Source organism: Pyrus communis, chromosome 6 (assembly GCF_963583255.1).
Source record: "Pyrus communis chromosome 6, drPyrComm1.1, whole genome shotgun sequence".
NCBI lineage: Eukaryota > Viridiplantae > Streptophyta > Magnoliopsida > Rosales > Rosaceae > Pyrus > Pyrus communis.
In genome coordinates, this window is record NC_084808.1 from 23,736,633 (window position 1) to 23,755,540 (window position 18,908).

An 18,908-nucleotide genomic window follows, 5' to 3' on the forward strand; every position below is an offset into this window, starting at 1 on the left:
CAATTTAAGCACTCGAACAACCGTTGTAGTGGTCAAATTTTCCAATACAAGGCCGACAGCAATAACCATTTACAAATCACCAAATGTGGGCCACAAAACCAGCAAGTTGCCCAACAACATACAGGCCCAAAACAACCATCAGTTCAATTTCTTTTCTTTTTCCTTTTCCTTTTTTATTCTTTTATTCTTTTCCTTTATTTTTTTTCTTTTTTTCTTTTTCTTTTTCTTTTTCTTTTTCTTTTCCTTTTTTTCTTTTGTTCTTGAGTAGTGATATCCATACACTCCTTTTTAATTCTTACATACCACTCAATTAATTAAAACAAAAGAGAAGACTACAAATCGACGAGACAAATGAAATATAAACTTTATTAAGTGAAACAAAAAAAAAGACTACAAATCGATTAGATGGTTACATAACTCATGAGGATACATTCCGTACTACAAGCTATATTTATAGAAACCCTAATTCAAATAGATAAAATAAATAACCAATTTTCCAACAAAATAATAAAATAAATAACTAATTTTTCAACAAAATAAATAAGGTGTGGAGAGAAGAAGAAACAATCATATCTCCCAAAAAGTATATATAACTAAACAAAAACCGTCGGAAAAAAGATAAAATGAAACTATTTATATTCACATTCTCAATTTATCGCATAAAACTAGATAAAATGATAAACTGAGAATGTGAAGAAAGATTATGTTTGTCTAAATAGAGATTAGATGGAAATCATTACTCAAGCAAGCATGCATATCCACAAATAATGACATGATTTGAATAATTTTTTCCCATTAAACAAGAAAATATGTTGCACGTATTTGCAGAGAGTGACAATTGGGTTCAATCAATCAATCAGGGCCGTTGGATGAGCTACCGTTTTGCCGTTTCCGAAAAACCACCTCCGTGTTGGCCCCAAAACCGTCAACCTCCTTGACATGAACCAACTCGCTTCTCCGAAACATAGCCACCAACGGCTTCACACTATACAGATCATTTGCTGAGTACTTATCTGTCCGCCGCGCGATCGCCACGTGTAAAACGCAGACCCCGCCGGGCCTCAACGTCCGTTCGATCTCCGCAACGAACTTCCGCGGGTACAGCGCGTGGTCGAATACGTTCGAGAATTCGAAGTCGAAGGTGTCTTTGCCGAACGGCTGGTTGTGGAAGTCTCCCTTGACCACGAGCGGAGGGAAGGGTACAAGGTCGATGCCAATCGAGTCGGACACCCCGACTCGCTTTAAGGCCTCAACCTCCTGGCCGACTCTGGCCCCTATGCATAGGGCCTTGGAGTCGTCGGTGAGGAGGTTCTGGAGCTTCATTTGTTGAAAGACTTGAGAGAAGACTTGGATTTTGCGGTCCCAGTCGCGGGTGGTCCATAACTGGCGGAGCCTAGGGTTGTTGGTTTTGTTGACCTGCCGCTCGAGGTAGGCTTCGTAGGAGGTGTAGCCTGGTCGGATTCGGATGTCTTTGGTGGATGTGTTGTTGGTTTCTGTTTCCTGTTGGGATTCGGCTTGTGTAGCCGGGAGGGTGATATCGTGTGTGCCGGCGGCGGTGGTCCAGTAGAGGTTGTTGGGTTGGAGACGGAGGACGAGAAGGAGAATAGGAAGAGTGAGGAGGAGAGAGAGGAGCAAGTATTTGAAAGTCGGAGTGTTGTTCTTCATGTTATATTATCTCTGCTTGATCAGTTTCCTTTACTTTCTCTCTATCCGGTTCTCTCTCTAAAAACCTCCGTCAGTTCTCTTCTATCTTGGTGTCTTCTTCCTCCTATTTTCCAAGTTTCCAACAACAACAAAAAGGAAGGAGATGTATTCGCTACAATCGTATTCGTTTCCTAGGTCAACTAGTCTTTTTAAAAGGGTAAATTGTAACTAATGTTGTGAACAAAAACAAAAACTGTTAACAATCTAAACGGCTAAACAAGAAATTTATTCCAATAATAAAAAAATATACATTTTATAGAAAGAAAAATGATGAGACTAAGACCTAAATATGCTAATCTATCATGATTAAGGAGGGAGTCAAATATATAATGGCTTGAATTCTAAATTAAATTGACATGTATAAAATAATGTAAATTTGTTGTTCACTTAATGTCTGCATTTTGAGAACCTGTGAGGTCCTCAAAATAAATGCCTTCAAATTAATGTAATGGTAGATTAACTTATAAACTTAAACCATTATGACTCGGATTTTGCACCGTTGTTGGAAAATTTGAATTCTCTTTCAAGCTTCTCTAAAAGGACTTTGCTATATATAGCCACAAAATTCTAGGGTTTCGGTATACAATTCAAATCCAAATGAATAGATGGAGTACGGATGCCTTTATATGGTTTGTTCTGCGTAAAGATTCTTGGTGGTCAAATTAAGGTTTCTTTTGTGGCTGGAAAAAGAAAAAAAAACTCAGAGAGAGAGATATATAGATGGTGGGAGGAAGTGTGTGCGGGGATGAAGATTCTAGGATTTTGATTTTGTGACCCGAAAAGTTTATCACCCATGGAAGAAGCTCTGCCGCTGGAAGTTGTTCACTTAATGTCTGCATTTTGTGAAATGGACCTACCAGGCTACCACTCAGTCCCCCGAGCAACAAAACTATGTATTATACTTTATTAATAAAAAATGTTACTCTTATTATGTTTTTCATATCATATTTGTACCATTTCTTTAACAGAGATGAAATTTATATGTGTTAGTGAATCATTCATATATTGAAGAGGTGGTACAAATGTAATATAAAAAATATAGTAAGTGTAGCATTACTCCTAATTAATATGAAAAGTAATAACTTTAGTTTATTGAAAGATTCATTACATTTGTAAACGTATTAAAGGAATATTAGGATTAATATAAAGCTTTGATGAATGAAAGAAGGGATAAGTTTTAGTTTAGTATAACCAACCAGAAAGGGAAAAGTGGTGTGTAAGTGCGCATGCACGAGTCAAAGTGGCGTTCTTCTGGAGTCCTCACGATCGATCAATATTTGCTGCATTCGACAGTTTTGGCTTTGGCCTTGTCTTTTGGGATATGCATATTGCCAATTGTTGCATGGATTGCGTGACTTCTGACCGTCTGTTGCTGTTGAAGCCTACGTCTTCAATCTGGATTAGTTACAACGAACACCAATCAAGATCTTCGTGTGTCACATACGCCTCAAAAGAATAACAAAAACGTTTTATATATCACATGTTGTATACCACATTAGAAAAACGTCTTATCTCATATGTACTTGTATTGATAGATCATATCTCTATCGTGAAATAAAACGTGGTAAATATAGTAATACTCAAAATTAAATTTTGAAACCATACCAACTAATTCATGGGCCGAATTCTTTTAGTCGATATGGGATTGGTTTGGGCACATATCAATATAGAGGTTTGGTGACTGACCTTCCTCCTAATGAAAGTTGGGAGACTTCAAGATGTATCAGGTTTGACATATTTTTAGTGAAGCTAAAATATCGAACGGTTGATACTTTAATTAATCTAGGACACCTTAACACTAATCTTTCACTAGACTACTAGCTAGCAGATATCCAATTTGTAGGGAAGAACCTCATTACAGTTGCGATGTCAGTGTCGTGATATCACAAGCTAATTATGCATTGTCACGTTGTTAACATTAAAAACTATCATGCCTACGTTGTGTGCAAACTGAGTAATTAATAAGTTAACTACGTTCTTCTAGTGATTGGGGGCGTGCCAACTCGCAACTAAGCTCGGTCGGCGAGTATGTAGAATAGATTTGGTGGTGGTGCCGAATGCGCTGCTGACTTCTGTACTCGAGCGACCTTAGCTGAGAAAGGAACACGTCTTGGCATTGGGTTCTAAAACTTGAAGGCTATGTTACTTAAATCACTTCAAAGTTCAGGACTGCACCAAGTTTGATTGCCTCAACTATATTCATGAGAATATAGGTGCACCGAATCGATTTCAAACTGTAAGACACAGATACTCTAAAGAAATGAGTGTCTTGATGGTAAATGTTGTCGATCATCAAAATGCCAAACTTTGAATGCACTTGGGAATAACTAATCATAGAAAGGTTCTGCTTTCAATGTGTCGAACACTGAGTAACCTGGTAACACCTCACTTCGCCTAGAAGCTAGTGAGATGACCTCTTTTAGCAAGAAAACCAAATATTCCTTGCTAGTAGAAACTTGGATAAGTAACTAGTCGAACTCGAACAGTGATGTTAATCCAAATTGTAGATGCCACCGATTGTCCAACACTGTGTTATTACTCTACAGTAAAGATGTGATGACTTAGTTAGGAGAGTTGATGATTTCTCACAATGTGAGAAGATTCGTGTAGAGTGAGATTTTGCACAAGGCATTCGTATGTTGAGTTTGAGGTCATTTTCACGTTGCAGACTCACTTCTATTTATAGGAGCGAGTGTCGTGATGACCAAGAATCTCGAAGTAGAGTCCCACTAGAACTAAACTACTCCCTCGGTGTAATCCTGTATTTAGATATTATTCATTTATCTGGCAAAAACCAATCCGTAGTCTTCGACAACTTTGACTAGAACTAGGAGTATGAACCTAGTCCACTTATGTATTAGATTCATTTCTTATCTTATCAATAACGAGTTTTGATTCTTCGAATAATTTGAATCTTATCAAAACCTATTTTGATCCATAACAATTTTACTTCAATCAGGACTCGGTTAGATCAATTCTCAACCTAATCCTTTTAAGAAACTACTTTTATTAGGACTCGGCCAAATTTCATTATGAGCTAGATATCTGGATATCATATGACCTATAAGGATTACCATTGGGCCGAGAATTATCCACCTTGGGGCCAAATCCAATATTTCTGGCCCAAACACATGTAAAAAATTAATACACATAATGATATTTGATTGACTTGAAATACTGTCGCTAACATTATGTTTGGATAAGGAAAATAAACTTGAAATTTGGGTAAAAGTCTAAATATATAAATTGACATGCACCAATTTCCTTATTTGGATTCATAAACATAGAAATTTGGAATTTCCGCGTGGAAAAAAAAAACTTGGAATTTGGGACCTCCAATTCCCAAGTTTAAATTCCATGTGGATAGATATCATTTTTCAATTTCTATGATTGAGAGTTTAAAAATAACAAATTCTGTATTCAATTCCATTGTTCTTTTTTAGGTTAACCAAATAAGAAAATTCACAAATTCTAGAAAATAAAATCTCGTCATTTTAATTTTCATTATTTTAAAATTTATTAGTATTCTTAAATTTCCTTATCCAAACATATTACAAAAAAACATGACCCAGAGGAAACTCACGAGAATGGAATTTAGAGAACTTCCAGCTCAGAAGCTTCAAAATCCGTTCTGCATTAGTGAATAAGGAGACTATATAAAAACATATAATTTTTGAAGACCTAGGCCCTATATATATGTATATGATACACAGCAGTTACAGATTAAACCTACCGATTATAATTAAAGAGTCTAACAGTAGTAGTTGTATAGCTGGAGTCAGTTAAACAAGGGCAGTGTGTAATTAGTTGTAAATGTTAGGGTTATTTTTACTCTTGTATTGGTATCTATATATATATATATTGTTGTAAATGCATTATTGTAAGAAAATGAAATAAGAAGATATTTTTCTACTTCTCTGAGTTCCTTACAAGCTAAGATTCTACATGGTATTCACCATACTGGCAGCACATCCTTAAATACTGATCATGCTTCTTTCAAATTGAACAATGTTTTACATGTTCCGCAAATGAAGCACAATTTACTCTCTGCATATCAATTTCTCAAAGATAATTCATGCTCTTTGACTTTAAATTCCAATGGCTCTGTTGTTAAGGATCGTTCTACGGGGAAGATGCTTTTGCGGGGACCAGTTAAAAATGGTTTCTATCATCTTCAAGGTATTCCTGCTTCTTTCTCTTCATCTTCCTTGCCATCTCGTGCATTAGTCTGTACTAAAGCTTCTGTGAATATTTGGCACAGTCGTCTGGGGCACCCATCTTCCTCCATCTTCAGGCGAGTTCTGTCTACCAATAACATTGCTTTGCAAGGGAAGCAATCTGTTAACTTCTTCTGCTCTGATTGTGCAGTTGCTAAGAATCACAAGCTTCCGTTTTCCTCATCTACTTCATTTTCCACTACTAGCTTAAGCTTGCTACATTGTGATGTTTGGGGCCCTGCTCCGGTTGTTTCTGTTTCTGGTTACAAATACTATCTTCTAATTGTGGATGATCATAGCAAACTTGGTTCTTTCCCTTAAAGGCCAAATCTGATGTATATTCCACTTTTGTTGTGTTTAAAAACTATGTTGAAACTTCTGTTGGCAATAAAATCAAGTGTTTGAGGTCTGACTCAGGGGGTGAATTTACTAGCACTCGATTTACATCTTTTCTTCAAGCTCATGGTATATCTCATCAGCTCAGTTGTCCCCACACGCCTGAGCAAAATGGTTGTGTCGAACGAAAGCACCGTCATTTAGTTGAGACAGCTCGGACTTTATTAGTAGCATCTAAAGGTCCTCATTTGTATTGGGTTGAAGCCTTCTCTACTGCCATCTACCTTATCAATCGCCTGCCTATTTCTAGTTTGCATAGTTCTCCATGGGAAATTTTATTCAAGTTTTCTCCAGACTACTCCAAGCTAAAGGTTTTTGGTTGCTCCTGTTATCCGTGGTTGAAGCCATACGTTTCCTCCAAGTTAGAAGGCAAAAGTAAAGCATGTGTCTTTCTGGGATATAGTCTGCAGCACAAGGGATATAGGTGTCTTGCTCTTGATACTCATCGCATCTATATCTCTCGCCATGTGCAATTCAATGAAACTCATTTTCCTTTTCATCACCTGTCTTCTGTGTCTGCTCCACACCCAACCCCCTCTTCCTCTTCCATTTTTGATTTGCACTTCTCCATTCCTCAGCCATCTCCTGACCTCTCTTCCTCTTCCAGTTCCTCTCTTCCATCATCTGTGCCTTCCTCCATTGCACCTGTTTCTTCTCCTGTTCCCTTGTCCAACCCTGCTTCTATTCCTGCACCATCTTCAGATGCTATCAACGCTCATCCTATGCTCACTCGATCTAAGGCTGGTATTTTCAAACCCAAAGCTTATTCGGCAACCAAACATCCATTACCTCTGGATGTCGACTTTATTCCTTCTACCTACCTCCAAGCTTCCAAATATGCACACTGGAGACAGGCTATGCAAGAAGAGTTTAATGCTCTTCAACTCACTGGTACTTGGCACTTGGTTCCTTCCTCTTCTTCTCAGAATATTGTGGGTTGTAAATGGGTGTTCAGGATTAAGAGAAAACCTGATGGCACAGTTGATAGGTATAAAGCTCGTCTCGTAGCTAAAGGTTTTCATCAGCAAGAGGGTGTTGATTATCAAGACACCTTTAGTCCAGTAGCCAAGCCAGTTACCATTCGGATTCTATTAACTCTGGCTGTCCAATTTGATTGGTTTTTAAATCAATTGGACATTAGCAATGCATTTTTACATGGGGACCTAAAGGAAGATGTCTTTATGAGTCAACCACCTGGTTTTATTGATTCTCATCTTCCTAATCATGTGTGTAAACTCCACAAATCTCTGTACGGATTAAAACAAGTTCCCCGAGCTTGGTTCGAGAAACTGTTCCAAGCCCTGCACACATTTGGTTTTACACAGTCCTCTTCTGATGCTTCCCTGTTTGTTCTGCAATCATCAGTTCCAGTTTTTGTGTTGGTCTATGTTGATGACATTCTTGTGACTGGTCCCAATACCACTCTTTGTCAGCAGTTTATTCACAAGCTCAGTCAAGTATTTCCTGTTAAGGATCTTGGCCCCCTTCATTATTTCTTGGGTTTAGAGGTTCATCGTACCTCTGAAGGTCTTTTCATGCATCAGGGTAAATATCTCCTTGATCTTCTTCACAAGACTAATATGGCAGGTGCCAAACCCTGTGTTACCCCTCTTGGTACTTCAAAGCTTGATCACAGTGGTCCTTTACTCTCTAATCCCTCAGAATATAGGTCTATCGTGGGTGGTTTACAGTATCTTACCTGGACCAGACTTGATCTCTCCTTTCCTGTCAATCAAGTCTCTCAATTCATGCATGCTCCCAGGGAACAACATATGCAGGCTGCCAAACGTATTCTTCGATTTCTCAAAGGTACTCTTACACAGGGTATCTGGTTTAAAAAGGGTTCTTTAGATCTCACTGCCTATTCTGATGTTGATTGGGCTGGTTGTACTTATGATCGGAGATCTACCAGTGGATTTTGTGTTTTTCTGGGTGCGAATTTGATTAGTTGGACTGCTAAAAAGCAACCCACTGTTGCCCGATCCTCAACAGAGGCTGAATACCGTTCTTTAGCTCATACTGCAGCTGAACTTACTTGGATCTGCAAGGTGTTTTATGATATTCATCTTTCTCTGTCTAAAGTTCCTGTCATTTGGTGTGATAATATCTCTGCGATCTCTCTTGCTTCTAATCCTGTTTTCCATGCTCGGACAAAGCATGTTGAGGTAGATTATCATTATATTCGGGAACTTGTCTTGGCTTGATTGGTTAAGGTTCTCTATGTTTGCAGCCATGATCAACTTGCTGACTTACACACCAAGTCTCTATCCAAGCACAGATTCTGTTTTCTTCGATCCAAGCTTCCTCTTGGCACATTTCATGCACCAAGTCTCAGCTTGAGGGGGTGTAAAGAGTCTAACAGTAGTAGTTGTATAGCTGGAGTCAGTTAGACAAGGGCAGTGTGTAATTAGTTGTAAATGTTAGGGTTATTTTTACTCTTGTATTGGTATCTATATATATATTGTTGTAAATGCATTATTGTAAGAAAATGAAATAAGAAGATATTTTTCTACTTCTCTGAGTTCCTTACAAGCTAAGATTCTACAATAATAACATCCCCCGAACACAGAGAATTCAAGAAAAAAAGATGCTAATGCAAAAAAGAGAGAATATTAATATGCCATTAACACAAGGTGCAATTACAAGCAAGTTCATCAACAATTGTGCCATCGCACCCATCACAAAAGCCCCTCATCACCTCACACCCTAAGACCTCATCCTGTTAATTTGGTTCAAAGCCGGTTGTAGAATGTTGTAAAGCACCCACAGAATCGCCGGAGCCACCACAAACAGCAACAACTGCCCCCTATTGTCGCCAGCGGAGGCATCAGCCGCAATCATGGCGAATTCTCCAGCGGACGCCTCGGGGGTCAAGACGAACCCAGAAGCAGCCAACCCACCGAGCCCGAGCCCGACGATCACGCTCTTGTTTGTCATGCGGTTGAATTGGTTGAGTGCCGGTTGAAGAATGTTAAACAGAACCCAAGCTATGGCGGGAATGATAGGCAGCAGGAGGGCGAGGCCGCGGTTGTCGCCTTCGGCGATTTGGGCGATCTGCTGGGCTGCGAGAGCGGGGTCGGAGGCGCTGAGGGTCGAGAAGATGGCTCCTGCCATGGCTGTGCCGGCTAGGGAAGGGGACATGTTGGGGAGTTCAATTGGTTTTGAGAGGCTTAGGCCCTTTGGAAGGTTTTGAAATGAGAGGAGGGAGGTGGGTTTTGCTGCGGTTAGCTTGGTGGTGACTTTGGGGGTGGTGGTGGAGCTCAAGCACTTTGCGTTGATTATTGCCATTGTTGCCATGGTTGCTGCCATTTGTTTAGGGTTTTTTCTGTGGAGAGCTTGGGATTGTTTGGTTTGGTTTGGTTTGAAGTTTCAGGTGTGTGCAGTGCAGAGGGAAGTGAGATCAGATGGGATTCAATGGTTGGTTTGGAGTGGGGAGTGTGGGAAATATAGATGTGGGGCAAAGTTAGGGAAATGGGAACCAATAGAAATGGGGTGTGTGGATTCTTTTCTTATCTAGAGAGTGTCATTGGTGCAACAAGAACCTCATATTCAATACCCCAACTACAACTTCTTATCTCTTTTTGAAAACATGGTTTTATTGATGGCTAGACCACAATAATCGTGTTCAGTTCTTTGTCACTAATGAGCCTCTAGAATGGTCTAGATACGTACATGGTTCTATATGCCTATGATCAATATACAACGACATGTTTACTTACTCGAAATAAGAAAAATCATGAGTTAGGAGAGTATGGAATCAACTACCCTTAATCAATCTAATACGTGATCAAAATTAGAGCATAAAAGAAGTAAGTATAATATCAACTATCAATATACCTGATGAGGAATAGGGCATAGGAAGAGGAGGCCAAATAATTCCAATACTTGTTGAGTTCGTGTATGTTAGTTTAACGCACATATACTCAAGAATCAAAATAATTCTAATGCCAAATGTTTGAAACGCTAGAAAAGTCTTAAAACAATAATAATTACAATATCGATTGCATGCAAGTAAACACGTCATAAGTTGTAGCTTGAGAATCACTAGAGTAACAATATCATGGGCCTTTGCCAATCCTTTGAACTTCTAGCTTGGGCTTTTGCCATCAACACATTTAACAAAGCCCAAAACTCACAAGCTCACAACAAATGAGTGAAAACAAAACGACAAGTCGTTGCATAGATGTTTTGCCATTTCGGTCAACTCCCAACACCTACAAGAGTCCCGTAAAATTGGAAAATGGAAAGCCGAACCGGACTTTCCGGTTCATCCCCCATTCGCATGAATTGCGTCCAGCAAGAACTGCTAAACCCACACTCACCTCCTCTCTGCAGCAGCTCAATCTTTTAGGGTTTCCAAATTTCCAAAATTCCAATCCCAAATTCCCAATCCCGCTCCAAAGATGGCTACTTTATTGTCGTTTCGACCCAGCCCAGTCCTCGCCCCAACTCCCAAGCCCCCGAACGCCCTCCTCCCGCGAACCCACTTCCACTACGGCATCCCCCACTCCAAGCCCCTCCTCCGCGGCTCGCTCGCCGTAGCCCGGCTTGGACCCGGCCCCGGTCTGATTCCCGAACCGGAAGACGCCGGACCTGTGCTGATGGAGCTGTTCGGTAAAGCCGAGAGCTTGCTTTACACGGTGGCCGATGCGGCGGTGTCGTCGTCGTCGGAGAATTTGACTACTTCGAAACAGAGCAGCGATTGGCTTTCTGGGATTACCAGTTACCTTGAGAGCGTTCTCAAGTTTTTGAAAGATGGGCTTTCTGCTGTGCACGTTCCGTACTCCTATGGCTTCGCCATCATACTGTTGACCGTTCTTGTTAAAGCTGCTACCTTCCCGTTGAGCAAGAAGCAGGTGGAGTCCGCCATGGCTATGCGGTCCTTGCAACCTCAAGTGAAAGCTGTGCAAGAACGCTATGCTGGGGACCAGGTGCAATTGCAATGCATACCCATCTTTCTTTCACTTAATTTAATCTTTACCATTTCATTAATTATTGAATTATTTGATATTTATGAGCTCAAGTTTTAGTCTTTTACTTGTAGGAGAGAATTCAGCTCGAAACTGCTCGATTATATAAGTTAGCCGGCATAAACCCTTTGGCAGGTATAATTTAATTTCAAAACTCTGTTTTCTAACTTCCAATTTGTTTCTGTATCTTATTGTTCTTGCTTTTTCGTTGTGTTTTGTGCCAGGATGTTTGCCGACACTTGCAACAATCCCAGTGTGGATAGGGTTATATAGAGCTCTTTCAAATGTGGCAGATGAGGTACCATTTTTCATATTCGTCTCGATTGGTTTTTAGTAACCTCCTATTGTTTATGTAACTTGGCTTTATAATCTCCCTCAGCTCTAATTAAATGTGTGACATTGCTATATTAAGGGGCTCCTTACCGAAGGCTTCTTCTGGATTCCGTCCTTGGCTGGTCCTACAACCGTAGCTGCTCGACAAAATGGAAGTGGAATCTCTTGGCTTTTTCCATTTGTAGTGAGTGTCTTCACCTTCAAGCTAAAACACTCCCTCATCTCTATTTATTGGATACTCACTGCAAATTTGTGTAACTTGTATTCTACACAAGCCTTACAAAGTTACAATGTTCAAACTCAAAAGTCTTATAATAATGAACTTTTGCTTGTTATAATTTTCGCAAATCTCAAATTGCTCTTTTTTATTCTTCCCCGTTTTCTACTTTTAAATCTCTTTAGTTTTTCTTTTTTGGATTTTTGTTTTGACATGAAATTTGATGGTTCTGATGCTTGCTTTACTTGATATCTAAGTACTACCCGCCTTGTGGAATTCATATTCACTTTTGGTTGCTTTTAATTTTTCAGGATGGTCATCCACCCCTTGGATGGTCGGACACCTTGGCATATCTTGTGTTGCCTGTTTTGCTGGTCATCTCACAGTACATATCTGTTCAAATTATGCAGTCAACACAGCCACAGGTCAGTCATTTGACTCATTTCCCCGGTCCAAAGCCTGGTTAGATAAACATCACTAGTGCTTCTAGGTCTGACCTTCTTGATACAGGGATTTCTTATTTAAGCCAGATTTACTATTACTCATTCTTTTCATGTATTATCCTTTCTTCAGAGCAACGATCCAAATTTGAAGAGTTCTCAAGCAATTACCAAGTTTCTTCCTTTGATGATTGGTTATTTTTCTCTTTCAGTGCCTTCTGGTCTAAGTCTCTATTGGTGAGCTTCTGTAAAACCCTTTTGTTCTATAAGCACCATAACAGTTTTTAATTGTATTTTCCGAACTCTAGTGAATCATTAATCTTCATGGTAATGACATTGGAAACTTTCCCTTTTGGTGATAGTCTTTCCTATGTTATTTAAAATCTTTCATATATGTTTGTGCAGGTTCACAAATAACATACTGACCACAGCACAATCAGTATGGCTTCAAAAATTTGGGGGTGCAAAAAATCCAATTAGCCAATTAAGTGATAGCGTTATCAAGGAAGATGAACCCCAAATTCTGAAGTCTGTCTCTGAATTAAAGCCAAAACCAAGGGATACCAGAGAAGAAGAAAAGTTGACGCCAGAAGGTCTACGACCTGGTGAAAGGTTAGTAGTCTATCCTGTCATTCTTTATGTTTTGCTGCACTTATAGTGTTTATGTTCCTAATATTTTGTGATATTCCAGATTTAAAATGATAAAGGAGCAAGAAGCACGAAGGAAACAACAAAGAGAAGAAGAAGAAAAGAGGAAAGCTGAAGAGGCTGCAGCAAAAGTGACTCAAATAACTAATGAGACACATGAGGGAGAAGCCAGATTACTTGAGAATGAAAATGGAGTTAACGTTGGATTAGTTGGTGAAAAGAGTGAAGAACATCAATCTCAGACCACAACTTATAATTCCTTTGATGCTAGAGTTTCGTTGAATGGTGATCGGTCTGTACGGGACACAAAAGAAGACCACAACACAGTTTCCACGTTTCAGATAGAAAACAGTGAAGTTTCTACTGAACAAGAGGTTGATAAGAGGGATGAGCAGAAGTTGAATGGAAGTCTAGGTGACGTAAAGGTATCTTGGTTATGCTTTGATATATGCGCTGAGCGTTCTGTTTGTTTATGTGTAGGGTTACTAGGGTATGATAAAGAAGATTTAGACAAAAAGGATTAGTTTAGGCTTCTAATTGGAATTTATCGTCCATAATACAATCATTTGACTTAAGAAAAAGAAAATGGGCTCGAATAAACTAAATCTATGCATGCTTAAATTATTTTGGACTTACCGACTGCCAATTTTTTCTTGGTTTTCAGGAAGCAGTTGAAGTACAAACTTCCACGACCATTGCGGATAAAAAAGGTTCTGGAGAAAGCACACATCAAGTGAGAGGGGAGTGACCAACCAGCCAGAGCGTAAGCATTGTTGCGATGGTATTGGTGAGATCAGATTGATAATGCTAGTTATATATGTCCAAATAGAAAATGGGAAGCAGCCCGAACATTCAGGAGCAATCAACGGGTGTATATTACATATATTCGAGATGACGAGAAGTGTCAACAAGAAGATGTTGAGTTTTTTAGCTGTAACAAGTTTTTGAATGTGTGTATAAAAGGCTGCTCTCTGCAATCCCTTGTGCTTCTCAGTGGCATGGCATGTATGATCCATGAAACAATTTTCTTTATTTTTGGTTAGGTGAGAAGGGGAAAATGGATAGGAAATTTATGCAGATGATGTCTCAGATATTCTTTCTTGCTCATTGTGTCAACACACTACTTACCAATAAATGATATAAAAATTTCAGTTGGTTACTTTCGTTGTGTATCTCGACCCGTTTATTTGTCTTGCACACCAATTTTCTCAGCTGGTTTCGTGCTTGGTTTTTTATGGTCTCCCTGTTTCCTTCAATTGGAGAGATTCTTGGGTGCAGCTGGTTTAGTCACCCAATAAAGTAACATGGTAGTATACAACTTGTGATATGATATATTTTCTTCGTCAATGGGTTTCGTCGTCTTGTTTAGTATTTCGAGACATATGTATTAGGCCCAGACTGTAGCCAATAGTTACGTATATATGTGTTTATTGCTTTAGCTTTCGTGTAGAAGGTAACCTCCAATAACGTTTCTTCGATTAGAAAACCGTAATATTTAACTTGTTAAATTAAAGCTAATTCTCTTCTTATACTAAAAAAGATCTAACCTAAACTTCTTAATGCCTTACTATGCCATGGATTTTCTTTTATTATTATAGAATTACCCTTCAGTTGTTTTTTTATAATAACTTATTTACTTAATTAACTTCGTATGTGTCAAATAGTTGGTAGGCCCAAAAGGAACACGTACCAAATATTCCGAGAATCATCAAAAGACATTTATATGTATATTTTATGGACTCTTGAGTGTCTTGGGACCATTTAGGTCCCAATGTTCATCTGCCTCTGGACCTGATCTCAATTAAATTAAATTGCTAAAACACCATACTCCTTCCAAGAAAATAACATATAAGATACTCTATGATTACAAACAATATATAAATATTATTTTGAAGTATAATTTACGTGCAATTCACATGCTAGTTTATCAAAATAACAATAATTGAGGGCATTTGAAAGGAGTTAATTTATTGACCCAAAACAAATGAGGAAAGATAATTATTTTTCACCTGAACTTGCTGGGAGTGTGTTAGTGTTAGATCATGCTACAATTAATTGATAGTTTAACGATAGCATTCTAATTAGTTGCAAACTAATGCTGCTCAATTGGTGATGAGTGAGTCGAGAACACAAATGAATCCCTTTTCGAACACAAATGAATCCCTTGTCGAAATCATGAAACAAGGTTCGGCATGCATGCATGATTCATGCAGGCAAAATACTGTGGAACTTTTCTTATCAGCCGTGGCATGCTCATGCAGTCGAAGGATCTGCAGGTAGCTGTCAGGCTGTCAGTGCAGAGTGCAGATTAAGTGCTTGGCACGCACTTTCATTTGGTCTGCCGTATACATGTCGCAAAAGTTTTGGAAGCTAATTTTGTCAAATTAAAACAGCTTAATGATCATATTAAGCCAAATTATGCAATCATTGATTATCATCCTATACAGCTAGCTTGCTCTTATGTTTGTGTGGAAATGAAGCTTGACTTTGTCTGTTCATGTATATTTGTTAAAGATTTAAGAGCAAAGCTAACAACCTACTACTATTCAAACTGATATGTCTCAACATAATAGTTTATATCAATAATCAGGTGTTCAGTTTTATTACAAAGATCTTGATGCAATTAAAAGTAAAAAAATTTCAATATAAACTATGGAGAAATGCCAAGGAGATTTTTTCAAAAGTAATATTCTCTATAAACTCTCTGCCACCTTATGTTTTTTGCACAATATTTATAATATTAATATGATAATTGACATTATTGTAAGCTAACAAAGATTCCAAAAAGAGTCCCACTTTCAAAGTATTCTCTTATCATTTCTCTAAATTGTAAGCAATGATCAATCAAGGTTTTTATATTGAACTGTGTAATTTGGTATTTAGCATGACAAAACGTCCAGAGAACAACACGAAACCTTTTAAATTTAGCCGGACGGATCAACTTTAACCACACTCAAGTGATACTTTCAATTTTTTGCGTCTTTAACGACTAACGTAATCATGGAATGATAGTAAGAAAAATATTACGAGCTTGTTTGAAATTGCATTTAAAAATGATTGAAAATACTTTTAGAGAAAATAATTTTTAGTTTTAAAAACACTTAAAATGCTTTCTATAGAAACACAAATTATGAATTTTTTACATGAAGCACTTTAAGTATTTTTTTTTAAAATTTATTTGTATTTTTACTAAAGATTCCAAAAATATTTTCATTAAAAATTCTTTCATTCAACTGAAAAGCACTTTTTACCTGCATGGGAAGCCTAGCTATACAGCACATGGGCGAGATGAAATTAAATATGAAATTATTAAATTAAACAATGGTGAGTTTACTTTACATTTACAAAAACGACAGATGGCTGCATGCTTTTTCTATTCGTGCCGACATCGCAATCTGCTAAAAATGGATGATGATAATGGAGCTGACATCACCATTGTTTTTGAAGTTCCCAAATATGATTCAGAAGCAGGCATCAGTTTCATTCAAGACTCTCATCGATCAACCAAATTGTATTCAGATTATCAGACCAATTACTTAGGTTTTGGCAGACCTTGATTTCCAACCGATTGGAACATATGCTCTGGGGAATATTATCCGAGAAGGAATGTTAAGAGAATTCTTTCAAAAATAGAATTTTTTAAGAACTTTCCGTCATCTTTTAAGTTTAACTTAATTACTGTGTTGACATTACAAAACACGGTGTAAAAAGCACAAGGTGACATAGAGTCTATAACGAGTCCAATTTTGAGAATCTCATTAGCATTTCTCTTATTTGGGACTTATTAAAGTTTATTTATAGAAATATATTACTAAATATATGGACATCGCTACATGATAAGTTTATAACATACAGTTGTAGGTAGTTAATATGCGTTATTTGTAATAAAGTAGTGCGTAGAATGACTTGTTTAGGGTGTCAACAACAGTTTCAAATGTTAACTAAGCTAGCTAAAAAGGGTTGTGGAATAAAACACACTGATTTCCAATGACATACACATATCTCATGTTGAAAAGGATGCATAGATAAGTAGTTATATGGGATTTGAAGGAGAAAGCCTACTTGGTACAGGGAAAAGTGAAAACAACTTAAATTCGGTTTTTTTCTTTAGTTTTTACTTTGTGTTCATTTCTTTGTACATTTCTTCTACATCATCTCTACCATCTTTCATTGACTCTTCTCCATCTTTTCATCTCTCCGGACCAAACACTACAAAAGAAAAAGTTATCAAACAGACTGTCAAAGTACTTGAATTAGAATGATGGCCTTGTAATGAAAAAGACAATATTAATAATTACAATTAGCACACTAATTAATGGCGATCAAAAGGAAAAACTATGATTTGTACCTTGATTGCCTTCTTTTTTATGCAAGAAGGTTTTTGTGTCGTTGATACAAGTTGCAAGCATCATGAAGACCGATGTCTTGATGTTTCCTTCTATTTTTGACAGCTAACTCAATTGCGTCTGTGTCCCTCTAACACCTGCCTCATTGATCGACCGATCCCACTCACGTTGCTTTCGGACGATGAAGATCATTTAGACCTCTCTTTACACAACTTTTGAGAAAGTAAAAAAAAAAAAAGGGGAAGATTTTTAATTCATTAAAAATTATATTCGATTACCATTTTATTGTAATATAGATTTTTTGAATCATCCCTTAATTTCATAAATCAAATAGAGCACCCAAATGTTTGGATCATTCTTCAAAGCTCATTACTATGATTTTAATTTCTATTCTTTAAATGCGAAATTTGGGAATTAATCATATTTTAGACCCTATATCGAATTATAGCCACTATTTTAATTTTATGATAATTCTAATCAAAACTTGATGTAAAAGTACTAATATACCCTTAATATTAGGGTTTCTCACAACAAAAACTAAACCTTCATGGCAATCAACAGTAATCAACCAAGAATGAAAAATAGGGAGAGATTAAAAATTGAAGAGAATCAGAAGAAGAGAGGACCTGCAAGTGGGGATTGGAATCAAGGGGGAGCTTTTGCTTGGCGTGAATTCTTAAGGCTTTGGCATCACCACCATATATCAGGGAGGTGTCCATTTCACCACCAAAACCCGAAACCCAAAACCCTAGCAGGTTAGTTATATGTGCTAATTAATTTTGCTCTAAAACTTTTTCCTAATTTTAATATATTAGCAGGTTAGTTAGATGTGCTAATTAATTAATTTTTTCCTTCAGAATATTGACTCAATTTGTGACCGTGATCCATTACGGATGGAGGAGGGTTGATAGCCAATACACAGATGGTCAAGTGAAAGCAATGGTAGTGTCAACCAAGGTTACTCATCAAGATCTTATACATGGTATATATAAACGTCTTCGTGTTAGTTCGAGTGAATTTAGAATCTCAGTACATTATCAATGCATGAGCAACTTAGGGATGCAAAATATGATGGAGATTGTAGACAATTACGATGTGACCAGTTGGGTATGTGAAAGTCTTTTTGCAAAACCAAACAAGATTCCGTTATATGTTACAACATATCCTCTAAATGAACCTGAAGATGAACACCCAATTGCATGCAGTTCCCCATCACCAACAGTGGCAATTCAAGAGAATGATGACATTTTGGGTGATGAACAACCAAGTCAAGTTTTTCAAGACAATGCCCAAATTAGTGAGACTTCAATAGATGTGAGTTTTGAGTTTACTGATGACTATCATGACAATACCCATTTTGATAATGTGCAGTCTAACGATGCTAATGTTAATTTATCGTCGTCTCATCGTAACAAACGTAAGAGCATACAAGACTATGATAATATTGTAGATTTGAATATAGATGGAGATATTATGGTCGGACAATTGTACTCGAGTAAGAAAGAGTTGCAAAATCAATCAGCTATGATTGCAATGAGGAAGAATTATGAGTTTAAAGTGGAAAGATCAACTAAGGATCATTTGGAAATTAGATGTGTAGATGATAATTGCAAGTGATGACTTCGTGCAACCAAGTT

General features: G+C 37.7%; 3 protein-coding genes across 3 annotated transcripts; 1 reads left to right on the forward strand and 2 right to left on the reverse strand.

The window, feature by feature from the left end:
* Nucleotides 1–619: 619 nt before the first annotated feature.
* Nucleotides 620–2,524, reverse strand: LOC137738332 (uncharacterized). The gene has a single exon (XM_068477971.1). The coding sequence runs from the start codon at nucleotides 1,663–1,665 to the stop codon at nucleotides 853–855; it is 813 nt and encodes a 270-aa protein (XP_068334072.1). The 5' UTR covers nucleotides 1,666–2,524; the 3' UTR covers nucleotides 620–852.
* A 6,394-nt stretch (nucleotides 2,525–8,918) lies between these two features.
* Nucleotides 8,919–9,853, reverse strand: LOC137736832 (photosystem II reaction center proteins PsbY, chloroplastic-like). Its single transcript, XM_068476115.1, has one exon. It carries the CDS (start codon nucleotides 9,624–9,626, stop codon nucleotides 9,024–9,026), a length of 603 nt encoding a protein of 200 aa, XP_068332216.1. The 5' UTR covers nucleotides 9,627–9,853; the 3' UTR covers nucleotides 8,919–9,023.
* A 695-nt stretch (nucleotides 9,854–10,548) lies between these two features.
* On the forward strand, nucleotides 10,549–14,088 carry LOC137736831 (ALBINO3-like protein 1, chloroplastic). The gene is made up of 9 exons (XM_068476114.1): nucleotides 10,549–11,248; nucleotides 11,362–11,422; nucleotides 11,512–11,585; nucleotides 11,700–11,804; nucleotides 12,149–12,262; nucleotides 12,411–12,514; nucleotides 12,683–12,889; nucleotides 12,969–13,350; nucleotides 13,590–14,088. Exons 1-9 carry the CDS (start codon nucleotides 10,721–10,723, stop codon nucleotides 13,671–13,673), a joined length of 1,659 nt encoding a protein of 552 aa, XP_068332215.1. The 5' UTR covers nucleotides 10,549–10,720; the 3' UTR covers nucleotides 13,674–14,088.
* The last annotated feature ends 4,820 nt before the right edge of the window (nucleotides 14,089–18,908 follow it).

What these genes read in the sequence shown, in the direction of transcription:
- LOC137738332 (XM_068477971.1), bottom strand. Translation starts at nt 1,665, where the DNA reads ATGAAGAACAACACTCCGACTTTCAAATACTTGCTCCTCTCTCTCCTC.
- LOC137736832 (XM_068476115.1), bottom strand. Translation starts at nt 9,626, where the DNA reads ATGGCAGCAACCATGGCAACAATGGCAATAATCAACGCAAAGTGCTTG.
- LOC137736831 (XM_068476114.1), top strand. Translation starts at nt 10,721, where the DNA reads ATGGCTACTTTATTGTCGTTTCGACCCAGCCCAGTCCTCGCCCCAACT. An exon ending in TCTGGTCTAAGTCTCTATTG is followed by an intron (nt 12,515 to 12,682) that starts GTGAGCTTCTGT and finishes ATGTTTGTGCAG; the next exon opens with GTTCACAAATAACATACTGA. An exon ending in GGTCTACGACCTGGTGAAAG is followed by an intron (nt 12,890 to 12,968) that starts GTTAGTAGTCTA and finishes GTGATATTCCAG; the next exon opens with ATTTAAAATGATAAAGGAGC.